Source organism: Rosa rugosa, chromosome 1, assembly GCF_958449725.1.
Source record: "Rosa rugosa chromosome 1, drRosRugo1.1, whole genome shotgun sequence".
Classification (NCBI taxonomy): domain Eukaryota; kingdom Viridiplantae; phylum Streptophyta; class Magnoliopsida; order Rosales; family Rosaceae; genus Rosa; species Rosa rugosa.
The window spans coordinates 57,172,964-57,188,243 of NC_084820.1; the positions used below are offsets into that span (position 1 = coordinate 57,172,964).

Genomic DNA, 15,280 nt, shown 5'->3' on the forward strand with positions numbered 1-15,280 from the left:
AACAGGGGAAGAAAAAAAGAAACGGGACAGAAATGTTGCCGTTTTAGTACTCTTGAACCTTTTTATCAAACTCCTGTTCCCAAACTCTGGAGGAACAATATCTTGGGACTATGTAAGAGTCTGTTTGAAGAGGTGGAAAGTCTGAAAAAATATAGCTGGGCAAAGGAAGTTGGCGACTTCCTCAAAATATCAATTAAAAGAAAGGCAAAAGAATCTCAAAACATGGCAGGCTGCGTGATATTGGTGATGGTAAGTTCCCGCACCTTGTTAACAATTTGTTTATGCATCATTTTGTTGTCCCATAAATAACTACATATGCTGTTGTGAGTAGAAAAACTAGATCAGTGTCATGTCATTGGTCAGGTCACTGGCCAAGTCACTGTTTATGTTACTGGTAAGTTTATGTCACTGGCAATGTCACTGTTTATGTATTTACCTATGTCATTGGTTATGTTTGTGATATTCATTTCGCTAAGCTGCTGTTTGATAAATAACTAGTTTTCTATTTTTATTTTTTATTTTCCAAACAGTACTGCTTTTGCCACAAAACTGGAGTAGTGCCGCCAATCGCTGGAAGGAAAACCGAAAAACACGTAATCAGAAAGTGGCACTTAAAGACCCTGATAGGAAAAAAAGGGGATTTCAACATCATAGGGAAGTTGAATGTATGTTAATTTGATGTAGAAAAACTAGGTCATTGGTCTTGTCATTATTCATGTCACTATCATTCACTTGTCATTGGCCAAGTCAAGTTGAATGTTATTGTTGTAGCATTCCAACTAGTCAGGTTACTGAGCAAGTCATTGACTATGTCACTGCCCATGTTACTGTTATATGGTCATGTCACAGTGCATGTAACTTCCCATGTCACTGATTGTGTTGCAGTTTTATTTGTGTCACTGCTTATGTCACTGACAAGTTTTGTAATTTTGTTTCAGAAAATCTTTTATAAAGTTAAAGAAGATGCAGAGGAAGATGATTCTGAGTCTAATACAGACACAGAAAGTCAAGAAAAACAGAATGATGAGCAAGAAGAAAATGTTGCAAAGAGAACCAGCGGGAAGATGGAGATGGAGACTGCATGGAATGATAAACAGAAGAAAGAATTAGAGAGAAATCTTCAGAAAAGGGAAGAAGAGCTAAGAGATCTGGAAATAGAGAAAAAGGGCTTGGAAGAAAAAATAAGGAAATTGGAGAAAGAACTGGAAACAAGAGAAAAGAAAGCTGACCACATTAATGAAGAGGATAGCCATGTGAAAGAAGAAACCAATGAAAACAGAAACAGTGAGAAGATGGAGACAAAGATAGGGAAGAACAATGAAGAGAAGAAAGAATTACAGAGAAAACTAGAGAGAAATGAAGAAGAGCTAAATGCTTTGAAAAAAGAAGTTGAGGAGAAAGAAAAGGAAATTGGCAGAAAAAACAAAGAGAAGGGGGGATGTGTTAGAGGAAAATGAGGTGCTGAAAATTGAGAAAGCCTCCATGAATTCAAGAGTGAAGCAATTGGAGAGCATAGTGATAACACTTACTGAGAAGTATGAGTCGCCAATAGCACGTCTAGGTGATGACAACGACTCAACGCCTGCTCCCTCACAGCCTAGTTTCCCTCCGCCAAAATCAAAGGCCCCTCAGGACAAGCCAACTGACTGCAAGCACTCCAAAAACACAAAATCTCAAGGTGGTAATCAGGGAACTCAATCACAACCTGCCTACTCCACAGCAAGCGCATCTGAGATGACATCTGCGACACCTCAATCAGCCGACCGAGGACATCAGTCACCACTTCAGTGCCTTGCCCAAGCAGCTACACAGATTAATTCACCAACCTCTCCTGAGGTTAAATTGGGAACAACAGAAGATGCTTGGACACCGAATACTGCTTGGATTAATGCATTGTTTGAGTTTCCACTTGCGGCCGCGTTACGATCTCCACCTCCACGAAAAATCAGTTTGGAAGATATGCAAGCAGAGCCGCAAAAGTATCAGATCATTATATCACCAGAGGTTCAGCCTGTTTTTGAAGTTGAACCAGTCAATTACATTCCTCCTACGGAACAGATGACAAGAGCTGAGTTCACCATGCCAGCTTCAGGGACATATCAGGGTAGGACTCAGAATCTATTGGCCTCTTTTCTTATGTAGTTAGGATGAAGAGAAAGGAGAGAGTGCAAAAAAAAAAGGAAAGATATTTTCTGGTGGGACGAGGTGAAAGAGAAAAGGGAGAGGGCAAAAATGACCATAATCACAACAGTGAAAAAGAAAAAAGGACAGACAGCTGAACAGTAGCCAGAGGAGGAAGTGATACATGATTTGACAATTCATGTGGATGACGAGGAATAAATAGAAAAAAAGAAAATTGAAGTGATAGATTGGCAAAAGCTACAACTGTACAAGCTTATTGACAGCCCAACTAAAAGCAAATTAGAGAAGTACTGGAACAAGGCAGAACAAAGGTAATGATTACACGCATTTATATGCATGTAATTGTATCTAAAACACTAGAAATAAGCTAATACTTGAGCCAATTATAATGTAGTTAATCCAATTTTATTTGTTGCGTAGGAAATAAGCGGAATTGCGGTAATCGAGAGAAAATAGTGGAAAATTGAGCAAAATGGAATTTCCGACAAAAGAACGAAAAATTCAACATCGGTCAACCGTGATCAATGTCAAAAGAAGCGGAATCCGAATCCATAATATTGTGTGTGGGGATGTCGTAGAATTATAAAAATAGAAAGAAAAAAAAAATTAAATCACAGGTAATGAAGACAAATTGGTTAATTAAGCTATGTTGCTTTAATTAACCAATTTGTGTAGTTAACTGGCCATGCACGTGATCAACCATCCATTGCCTTTGTTTTCTTCTGGCCAATCAAAAGCAAATGAGACCATTTTTGTCATTTGCGTGGGTAGCTAAAATCACGTGCCCAGACTCACCCTTTCATTTTCTCACACTGGCCACTCATATATAATCATCATCCATTCACTCTTCACTCTCTGAAGAGAGGAGAACCCTAGCAGCTACAGCGCCGCGCACCACACCAAAAACAGGGGCAGCCCTTTGGGCTGCTCTCACTCTCTTCTCCCATCTTCTTCCTCCATTGTTCCTCTATTCTTTCTATTTTATTTTGGAGATTTCAAGAACTACTCACACAAAGCTTCAAGAATCTATCAAGGGGCTCAATCTCTACAAGATTCAAAATTTGGGTATTTTGTGGGGTTGTAATTTAAGGCTAGTCATGCTAGCTTCCTAGCTATTTGTGACTATCCTTGTTTTCTCCTACACTGCTCTACTATTTGCTATTTGAATTTTGTAATTTTGATGTTCATGAATATGGGTTGTGAGTAGTTACTTTTGGGAGCTAGGCCTAGGGTTTCTAACTCTAGCTCAATTTTGATGTAATTGACATATTTTTCAAGTGATAAATAATGTATTTTCATATGGGTGCACTCTAATTATTATGCTAATTGGTTCTTGATGCATGAATTTAGGGAATTAACCACTCTCTTTGTTATGTGTTGAGATTTGTGATGTGTGGTACAATTGGTGGTTCTTTTGTTCACTAGCTTCATGTAATTAGTATGGTGTGTCAAGTAGTTGTTTAATCGAGAATGAATGATTGCCTAAGTTTCTATTTTCTTGTGCCCTTCGCCTTTAATCCTAGACATTGTGGCCCTAACAAGGCATAATAATTAGGGTTAGAGAGTTCATTTTTGCCTTAACCGGAAGAATGGATACCAAATAAGAGAAATTGACTTAGTGGCCTTAACCGGCATTAGGTAGGGGACTAAGTAATCGTTACATTCTAGGTTGTAACTATTGCATGCTTAAATCCCTAATTTCTAGAGCTCTACGCCTTTAGTTCATGTTTTGGTAGCCCTGGTAAGGTACTAATTCATGAGTTAGAGAGTTCATATTTGTCCTAACCGAAAATGTGAATACCCTCAAGGAAATTCGGCTTAGTGGCCTTGACCGGCATTAAGTACGGGATTTGGTTCTCATGAAAATATGTTTGTTTGCTTGAAATGTGTTCGTTGCATTGAAATTGCTAGAGAGTGATCCCTAGTACCCAAATCTATCTCTCTTTTATTTTCCTTCATTTATAATTGTTGTTGTTAATTTAGTTTTCGACTTAGTCTTTTAGAAAATTAAAATCACAAGTTTGAATGACAATTTCTACCTCATTGTAAATAGCCATCACTAGGCTCTTAGTTTTGATTAGGCTTTGGTGAAAACCAAAGCCGAGCATTGCTAAGGCTTGGTGCCTTAGAATAGCATTTTTATTTATTTTCTTTTTCTTTTGCTTTTGTTTGCTTAGTGACTTTAGTTCCGACCACCCAAGGATTGTGGGTTAGCCACTAATCCCCGTGGTACGATAACTTTGGGCATAATATTTCCCTATCTTGACAATGATACGTACGCTTGCGTAAATGTGTATCAAGTCAGGTAATGTTCCATGTTACAACTCACCGGCTAGTGACTTCACTAGCCATATAGCTGGCCTAGTCATTGGCAAAATCACTGGCCAGATCATTGGCAAGTGAAAGTCACTGGCTAAGTCACTGGACTAACACTGTTCTATGTTATGCAGGGTATTATTCAGGGAGGGAAAAGAGGTTGGAAGCGAAATCATAAGGGCGGATGTCAAAATGTTCATCAGCGATCAATCAATAGCAAACAACTGGATTGATCGCTATGGGGAAGTGTTGAAGAATGAACTGCAAAATGAAAATTCACAAAGTTTGGGAAGATCAGCTTTTATGCATAACATGTGTTGGGTAAGTATGACGAGCACTTTCTATAAACATTGAATGCTTATCTCTCATTCTTTGTTTATTTATAACTCGTTATCTGTTTTGTTTATTATTTTTTTAAATAGTATTCGACAATACATTTTTTAGTGAGAAACCTGCATCAATACTTGTGTGAGCCGCGGTTCCAAAACCTGGGAAAATGCAGCAAGCTTTTCTTCCTAATTACTCATAATGAAGAATTTCACCACACGCTCTTGGTCTTCGACAAGGACATACCGCAATGGCTGCATTTCGATTCAATGAAACTAAGAAGAGCAGGAACAGGGGAGTGCTTTAAAAATATAAAAAAAATTGATAAGAAACTTCTTACTCACCATGTAACTATCACTCACTGACCTGTACTGAACAGAGACATAACCAGTGACTACACTGGCCAGGGAGGTCACTGGCAATGTCACTTCATTTTATCTCTATAATTAATTCAAAGAAAAGGCATTATGCTCATAATGTTGGTATGTTGAAAAATATAGGTTGAAATGGTTGAGCTGTGGATGAGAGCAGTCAAAGATCAAGCAGACAATAGGCTGCGGCAAGGCTGCAGAATGCAATTTGACAAGAATCAAAGCACTCACACAAAATTGAAGATGGTTGAAAGTATTTTGAGCGATGACGAGATAAAAACAATAAGTTGGATAAAGAAAAATTATGAGGGTGGAAGGATCCCTTTGAACCACGCCAGAATTTGCCCCCAATAAGAGGAAGGATCGTAAGTCTATATTCAAAAATTTTAAATGATAACTTTTTTTTTTTTTTTGAAAAGGGGTTTGGAACCCAGCCTAGCTGGGAGGCTCAGCCCCATGCCCGGTTCCATTTATTGAAATAATATTTTGCAACGGGGGGGACATAAAACCTGAACCCCGTGCTACATTAGAACAATGACTATAATCCTCGTAGAGTACATCCTGAATAATAGCAGGAGTCTCATCTAACCAAACATCATCTAACCAATCAACACTAGCAAGGTGAGCAAGCCTATGTGCAACACCATTTGCTTCACGGTAGATATGCCGAATTCGAACTGATTGAAAAGCAGATAAGTAATCTTTACAATCATCCAAAACTCGACTGACCTCCGAATAATTCACCTCCTTGCTATTGAGAGCAGCAATCAGAATGGCAGAGTCGCTTTCATTGTCAATTTCCGTCCAACCTTGGTGTATACCAAGAAGAAGACCAGCTCTACACGCCTCCGCTTCCATATTAATAGTCGAGTGCGCATGCAGAAAAGGCCTTGCAATTGCCGCAATACCCATGCCCCATTCATCTCTGACCACCACCCCAATACCACCACTTCCACAATCAGCTCTGAACGCCCCATCAACATTAATTTTCAGTCTTCCTGAAGGAGGACATTCCCATTTAGTCAAACGCCTTTTCTTTTTCCTTGAAGCCTTTGGATGGTATAGCTGAAAGTCCTCCAACTGCTGTCTACACCACTGGATCATATGCATGGGTTAGAAATTACCACCCTTCCAGACTAAGTTATTTCTCTCACACCAAATCAGCCATAGGCTCATAATAAAAAAATCACACTGCTCATAACACAATATATCCATCATATATCTGTTTGAACCTAAAATTGGCAATACCCACATGGCACACAGGTGGGTAGGGTCCGCAAGAAATTTGGCTTAGGACCGCACTTGAACTGTTGAATAGCCGCGGCGTAACGAAAAGTCGTAGTGAGTGGCTGCTGCGTAACGAATGTCAATAACGCTTATAATAGAGCGTGTGCCTTGCCAAGAGAATTTTCTAGAAATAATCTTTTAGTCCCTTAACCACTCGGCATCTATGCCGAAGCTCAAGGGACTAGGGGGGGGCTCTGTTTGAACCAATATTTGGCAAGGCTCACGTGGCATATAGGTGGGCCCGACCCACAAGGCGTAATGAATGATCGCGGCTAATTAGCCTCGGCACATTAAAGATTTACAAAGTTGATTCTCAAATTAGCCGCGGCACAAAGATTTACAAAGTTGATTCTCAATCAGCCGCGGCACATTAAATGTTTATTGTCAAATTTATGACCGTAGATAACGTGTGCAGAGAGCCGTTATTAGATCAGGAGAGACCAAATGAATCACAAGGCGTAATGAATGACCGCAGACCCACAAGTCGTAATGAATGACCGCGGCTAATTAGTTGCGGCACATCAAAGAGATTGATTGTCAGGAGAAAAGTTACCAAAGTTTGGGGCAATTAACTTGAATGAGCATCAGGAGGTGTTATTGCCAATCATCAGTTACAAGACCTGATTGATTGCTCATGAAAGAATCAATCATTGATAACGTCAAAAATATCACAAACATGAATACTGCTGAGATTGCTTCTTTTCCTTCATTCAGTAGTTTAGCTTCACTATAAAAAGGACCATAGGATTCATTGTTAGAGGTCCTCGACCAAACGCTAGCTCTACGCGATTACACAAATTTTATCTCAATACATTTCTACAATTCAGCAATTCTTATCAATCTCTACGTGTTTATCTTATCGATTTCTTTACCGGTATTTATCTTTCCTGCACTTTACATTGTTGTTCTTTACATTCCCGCGATTTACATTCTTGTTCTTTATCTTCCTGCACTTTACTAGCTGCACTTTTATTTGCTGCACTTTTACATTCTTACACTTTCTTTACCTGCACTTTCGTTTATGCTATTTATTTGTTGTTATTGACTTTACGTCATTTACTTTATATAAAATCACAAAAAGAATTATCATCACTTCACTTTCATCTCAATCACCGAGTTACACAGCACTGCGGCTATTTAAGGCCGATCCGTGCTAAAGTCCTTGCATTCAAGGCAGAGAGAACCCCGCGGCCGAGATCGATCCTTTCTCGGCCCACAATCAACTGATCAGAAGTTAGATCGGCGCAAAATCTACAATCTATAACAAAACCTCGCTTGGCCTACCGGCCGCGAGTTGGCACGCCCGCGCACACATCACCACTCCAGAAGGACACGTGTAAGTCAAAGAAACCCTCGGCCCAGTGACACGTGGCCGAGACGATTTTTGAGCGAACAATATCAAAGACCTAGGCCTTCACATCAGCAGCAACATGATTTTTAGGCTTTAACTTTAATGGACAGAAATTCCAAAAGCATTGGAGTGCCATGCAATCTTTAAATAAGTGCTTCTCGGTCTCCACCGAATTGCAGCAGAAAACACATGTAATATCATGTAAAGGAATGTTACGTGAAAAAAGTGCAGACCTGGTGGGAAGGGCTCCATTCAACAAGCGCCATGTGAAGACTTTGACTTTTGGTGGCACATTAACTTGCCACAATTTGTTCCAGTAGCTCCTTAATTGACCACCAACAATTAAGCTAGATGTTGACGCCCATGCATGACTTCTCAAGGAATTAACCATTACATGATACCCACTTCTTACGTTGTACACACCCTTGCCATCATAATGCCATACCATTCTGTCTTCTGCCGGTCTAATACTCAAGGGAATAGCTGCTATCTTAGTGACCTCCATCTCCGTAAAAAGCTCACTCAGAACATCAACAACCCACTCCTTATCGTCGGCATCTATGACATCTGCAACTACCCAATTTTCAGTGCCCTCCATTATAGGAGAGGACGGTCTAAAAGAACTAGGCATGGGCATCCAGGGGTCATACCACAAAGAAATAGTACTCCCATCTCCAACCTGATAACGGACTCCTTGACGTAGCACTTCCCGTCCCGCCATAATACTACGCCATGTATATGACGAACCCTTCTTCATCTCCGCTGCCATGAAAGAACAATGGGGGAAATATTTGGCCTTCAAAACACAAGCAATTAAAGAGTTTGGCTTTTGTATCAACCTCCACCCTTGTTTAGCCAAGAGAGCTAGGTTAAAGCAATGCATGTTCCGAAAACCCATACCTCCCTCCACTTTTGGGCGACATAATTTCTCCCAAGAGACCCAATGAATCTTCTTCTCATCCTCTGATCCTCCCCACCAAAAATGAGCCATTAATTGTTGCATCTCATTACACAAATGTTTGGGTAATTCGAAGCAACTCATCACATAAGAGGGAATGGCTTGTGCAACTGCTTTAATCAAGACTTCTCTTCCAGCTACCGATAATGTTTTTTCTCTCCAACCTTGCGTACGGGCTCTAATCTTTTCATTCAAAAATGCAAACGCTTCCTCCTTTGAATAACTTATCTCTGTTGGCAACCCAAGGTATTTATCATGCTTCTCTACCCTTGTAACACCCAATAATGATGCAAGTTCCTCTTGACAGTCCAACGCCACATTCTTACTAAATGAGATGCAGCTCTTTTGAAGGTTAACCTGCTGGCCAGATGCATTTTCATAGTCCTGGAGAATCCCCTTCAAAACCATACATTCTGCTGCCTCAGCTTTGAAAAAAATAAAGGAATCGTCTGCAAAAAATAAGTGGCTAATACTTGGTGCACCCCTACAAACCTCCATATCGTGAAATCTGTCATCCCTTTCTGCAACCATAATTAACCTCAATAAGGCCTCAGCAACAAGAAGAAAAAGATAAGGTGAAATAGCATCTCCTTGTAGTAGACCCTTGGATGGAATAATTCGGCCCCTAGGGTCACCATTAACAATGAAAGAGTAGGAGACTGTACGAACAGAAGCCATAACCCAATTAACCCACACATTACAGAACCCCATCTTCAACATAACTGCTTCCAGAAACTCCCACTCGACTCTGTCATATGCCTTACTCATATCAAGTTTCAAAGCACAATAAGCTTTTTTTAAAATGATAACTTTACTATTACTAAGTTGGTCAAAATCATTAACTTGAAATTTTTATTTGCCAACATATTAGATTGCGGACCTTTTGTAATGTATTACATGGACAGAATGGCGAAAGAGGAGAAGATGTCAAACAAAGTCAACAATGCTCAGATGTTGAAATTCAATGCTCAAATATTCAAAAAATTTGCCGAAAATAAGCAGAGCTGGAACTCGGCAAATTAAGAATTTTAGAAATTTGTTTGTTTAGTTCAGAATTTTAGAAATTTGTTGTTTAGTTCAGAATTCAGAATTTTAATTAATGAAACATGACTTGTATGGATCTTTTTATTCAAGTTTAATGCATCTTCTGAATTCATAGGCCAAGTCACTGACTATGTAAATGTGAAGGCCTCATATCAGTGAGAATGTCATTGTTAAATTCATTACTGTAAGACTTATGTAACTACTTAAGTCACGGGCCAAGTAACAGGAAAACTGAATGTCATTGGCTAAGTCACTAGGCAAGTTACTGTAAAACTCAAGTAACTGACTAAGTCAATGTAAAAATCAAGTAAAGTTACTGGCCAAGAAACTTTAAAACTTTAAGTCACTAGAGAAGTCACAGCCAAAATGATATTTCTATTTTAGTTTGCAGCGTGCCGCTGCACCGCAACGACAGCGTGCCCATTAACCAACCAAAGTTGTTGTGGCTACTTCTTTTTTTAATTTTCATTAATATTTGCAACGTGCCGCTGCACCGCAACAACCAACCAAAGTTTTTACGGCTACTTCTTTTTTTATTTTTCATTAACATTTGCAGCGTACCGCTGCACCGCAACGACAGTGTTCCGCTGCCAATGACCAAATCAATATATAGCGATCCAACTACAAGTCATTTAACAAGTCACTGCCAATATAACTAAAAACTAATGTCAATGGACAAGTCAATGTAAATCTAAAGAAAATGATTATGTCACTGTACATGTAACTGTTAAAAACCTGTAGACACAAAGAATACTGAATGATTTGTAAAAGAAGGAAGCAGATACACTGTCTCATAGTAAAAAAAAAAAAAAAAAAATCCAATGAGTAAGCACCTTACAAGCCCTTCTTATCATTTATTGAAAAAAATGAAAAATCAAAACAAAATTTCAAACTGTATTGGAGTCACTTGCTATGTCACTGTCTATGTCACTTGACATGTCACCGTTAAAGGCATATAGGCAGACTTGAACCTATATCGGAGCTGTACAACTCTTTCTGTTGTGACCATCACATTTTTCGCACCTACCACACTTGATCACCCTGGTTTTCTCGCTCCTTTTTCTGAACCTCTTCTTTCTAGGCCTTCCAGGTGGTCTTCTAGTCAAAGGTGGCTGCAATATCACCACATCTCTACCAAAATCACGCACTGGCTTCGAAATAAAGGGAAGAGGATTAATTGGGAAAGAATAAGTTTCTCGGTATTTCTCCACCTTGTACAGCTCATTGACATACGAATAGGGGGAAGAACCATGTTGTTGGATCACTACAAGGGCATGGGAACATGGGAAGTCGTACAGCTGCCATTCTCCACACGAACAAAAGCGAGTTTCCAAATTTACCATGCTATTGTACTTCTGGCAGTGAACTTCATACACATAGGTATCAGACCTGCTCACTCTCCAATGTCTTCCCACTTCCAAATTCTCCTTCAACTTCTTTTCAATCGGCGGGAACAACTCATAGAACCATTCCTGCCCATCCTCCTTCCGAGCAGCAATTGACTCCATGGACTTCACTCTAATCCCATCATTAATATCAAGAATAAGAAGACTCTTCAAAGGCAACACCCAATTGTTAAAAGACTCAGCCAAGTTATTTGTCATTTCACCAAATCTTTCACCATTAAAGTAAGCCATACATGATTACACGCATTTATATGCGTGTAATTATATCTAAAACACTAGAAATAAGCAAATCCCTATGTCAATTAATATGTAATTAATTTATTTTTATTTATTTTGTAGGAAATAAATGGAATTGCGGAAACGGGAGAAAATTGTGCGAAATTGGAGCAAATTGGAGTTTCTGACAAAATGACGAAATTCTCAATGCGGGTCAACCGTGGTCAACTCCATCAAATGAGCGAAATTCAATTGCCTCCGAGAGTACGTGTGGAAGTGCATTGAGGAAGAAGAGAAGAATGAAAAAAGAAAATGGGGAAAAGAAAGAAAGAAGAAAGAAAAGAAAAGGGAAAGAAAAAGAAAAAGTTATGACATCATGATGACATCATCATGCAATCATCCTTTAATCAACTGAGCCATTCCTTTTCTTTTCCTCACGTGCACTGCACGACCTGTCCTTTTCTTCAATCGCTGCCACTCTTCCCAGCCACAAATATATGCGGTATCCCATCGAATTATCATGATCCTCTCGACAGCCACACATAACAATTATCCCATTGCAATTGCATCCTCTTCTTCCTCTAGACACACACAGTAGCCGAAAAGAGTGGGGAGGACTGCTGCCCTCTCCCTCCTTCCCTTCCATTTTTTCTCTTTTCTTTATATTTTATTTTGTTTTGAGATTTGAAAGATTTACTCACCCAAAGCTTCAAGAATTCATAAAAAACTTATACCTCTATAAGATTTAAGACTTAGGTAATTGTGAAAGTTGTAAATCAAGACTAGTCATGCTAGCTTTTTAGCTATTTGTGACTATTCTTATTTTCTCCTACACTTCTCTACTCTTTTCTATTTGAATTTCGTAATTTTGATGTCTACGATTATGGGTTGTGAGTAGACTTTGTTGGGGGTTAGGATTGTGTGCCTTAGCCCAAATTTGATGTAATGGATGCTTAATTTAATTTATATATGGAATTTGTTAATTATTGGATGCTTGTGTTTTGTGATAATTGATTAGAATGCATGCTTAGGAATTGTTAACTCTTGGGTATGTGTTTTAATAAGTCTAGATTAAATTTAGGGGATAACATCCTTAGATTTTAGGGCTAGAACCCCGATTTAATATTCGTGGGAAATACAAGCATGGTTCACTACATGATTAGCTTGATCGCAATTATGGTGAGCTTGGTTGCCTAATTCCTCAAACTCTAGGCCTCTTGATGTGAATTAGTGACCCTTGAACCGGCTCTAATTCATGTCAAGTGAGTTCTTACGGCCCTTGAACCGGAGTAGGAATACCATGAAAGAGAATTTCGGCCCTTGAGCCTTGAAAAGCCTTGGGTACGGCTTTTACCATCTTTAATAAATTGCACGTAAATCAAATTAGCATCTAGAGCATTGAATTAGGGTTATGATTCATCCCTAACTACCAATCCCATATTTATATTCATTTTTTTGGTTTTTTTTCCTTTATTTAATTTATTTGTTAATTAAAGTTTCTATTTAAATTCTTGCACTTTAGTTATTAGAAATTCAAATTACTATTTTTGGTGAGAATTTCTATCTCATTGCAAATAGTCATCACTAGGTCTTAGTTTTGATTAGGCTTTGGTGCTGTTTGGACCCAAAATGAACATTTTGGCCTGACAAGGCACGTCTTGGAGAAATTGAGCCAATATCAGTGGCTCAAGCTATATATTGTCGACAAGCTCGAAATATATATTTAGAGGCTAAATAAAGCCTACTATGGAAGTATGACAAGTCAACTTTAGCATATTTTCCTACTTCGGCTAGGAAAAACCGAGCTAGACAAGGAAGGAGGGGTGGCAGACTAACCAAATGAAATCGAAATGTGCTGAAACTTTCCAGATCCATTCTAGATAGCCCAAGGATCATTTCTTATGAAGAGTGCAAGAGCTTTTTTTGAGTGGAAGGCCTTCAAACAATCAGCCCAATTTTCTACAGAAGCAAAACTGGAAAACTGGACCTGTAAGAGGTCCAGCAGCATTTTCGGCCCAACCACATGAAATACAAATCTGAAAATTTTTCAGGATGATCTACACTCATAGTGGAACATTTCATATGAAGAAGTCGAAGGCATATAATGAAGTCTTGTTAGAGAAATAATTGAAGGAATAAAGGGGCAGAAACTGACCTAAAACCAGCTCAATATTCACATGTTCATGTTTCCTACCCACATGAAGAAAGCTAGATGCTTTTCTCTTTTTCCTTGGATATATTTTTCTTCTACAATCTCTTTAATAGATCATCACCACTTCCATGTTGCTGCACCTTCATGCTTTGCTTTCATTTCATCTTTTCTCTATCTTTTCCATATTTTACAAGTGAACTTAGATCTACTTTCATTATTTTTCTTCCACTCATCATTTCACTCTTCTTTTTCTTCCCTATATAAACACCTTCTCCTCTCATTCTAACAGACACATTCACATACAACAACAACATCTCTAAGATGATCTAAGTTCTCTCTAGAGCAAACCTCTCTAAGAGCAACTCCTCTCCTTCTCTTTCTCTTACCGGTGATCACACTCCTAGTCCTAGTCTTCTCAGAAGCCGACTTTCAGTGCCACCAAACCCTCTGTCAACGTACTTCGGTCCTAGTCTCCTCGGGAGCCGACGGTAGTGCCGCGACCACAACGGTTACAGAACCAGCCAAGCAAGGGTAACGCCCTAGCAACCCAGCCAAGCTAAAGTCACGCTTTAGCAAGATCTCAACATTTCCCGGTGATGTCGCTCTGCTCGATCTACAATATTGAGTATCGATTGTGTTAACAAGAAGAAACTTCAGCAAAGTCCTCACCACGAGGCACAAAGAATCCCACGACGAGGTTGGTGCTCTCCTCGTCCACAATTGCTTGAAAGAAGTCAGGTCAAGGGACACCCCCGACGACCGCACCCGAACGGTGCTGGCACGCCCGAGCAAGAAAAGAGACTGTTGACCAGCTGCAACAAAATTGGAGCCAAACATTTTGGCACGCCCAGTGGGACCAGGTCAGAATTTTTTTTTTTCTTGAAGACATTCAACCACCGGGCTTCAAAACAAACATTTTGGCACACCCGGTGGGACAAAACTAGAGTTTTTTTTGCGTCCATCGATCGTTGGGAAGCTATGGGAAAATCTTTGTCAAAAGAAATTCCTAAAGTAATGCTTGTCTTGATCTTTCCAAGGAAGAAGTGTCTACGAACTTTGCTCTAGACTCGCACATAGACAAGATGGGTAATGCTGCCGTCACCTGTGATTCTGCTTTTGATGACAAGTTCGTTCCTCTCCCCATCCCAGAAGATGCAAGCTGGAAAGATGAGATGGACATCCGAAGGATTAATACTGATAGGCATTGGGAGATGCTGACCAAATCGCGTGTGAAGACGGACCAACTTTTTCAACAGACGGAACAACTTATTCAGCGGAACGAGCAGAATGCTCGGGAAGCTATCGAACGGATGGAGCAGAGCGCTCGAGAGTTTACGCAGTGGATGGAGCAAAGTGCTCGAGAAGCTAGAGAGCAATTCCAGAAGCCTTTCTGGAACAGCAATAAACAAGCTGCTCAACATGCCGTGAACACCACGACAGAGTCCGCGACCATGCACAAGAATGACGCCAATCTGACTGCAACTCATGTGGATTCGCAACATGGGGAGGTTGACGCCATCAACACAAAGCAAGAGAGCTCCTTGAAAAGTCAAGAAGCGGCGCGCGAAGATGGTGTTACCAAAATTGAATTGCCTATAAGAGGCGATCAATTTAAAAGCAAAAACCTTCCTCTCGACCAGCCCGTCGCAGAAGAAGAAAGTAGCTTGCCCATTGTTGAATCACAGCCTTACATAGAGGCTGCTTATGGAG

The 15,280-nt window shown here is 39.7% G+C and overlaps 1 protein-coding gene across 1 annotated transcript; it reads right to left on the minus strand.

Annotated features, from left to right (window-relative positions):
- Positions 1–10,767: 10,767 nt before the first annotated feature.
- LOC133731263 (uncharacterized) lies at positions 10,768–11,400 on the minus strand. The gene has a single exon (XM_062158682.1). The coding sequence runs from the start codon at positions 11,398–11,400 to the stop codon at positions 10,768–10,770; it is 633 nt and encodes a 210-aa protein (XP_062014666.1).
- Positions 11,401–15,280: the final 3,880 nt, after the last annotated feature.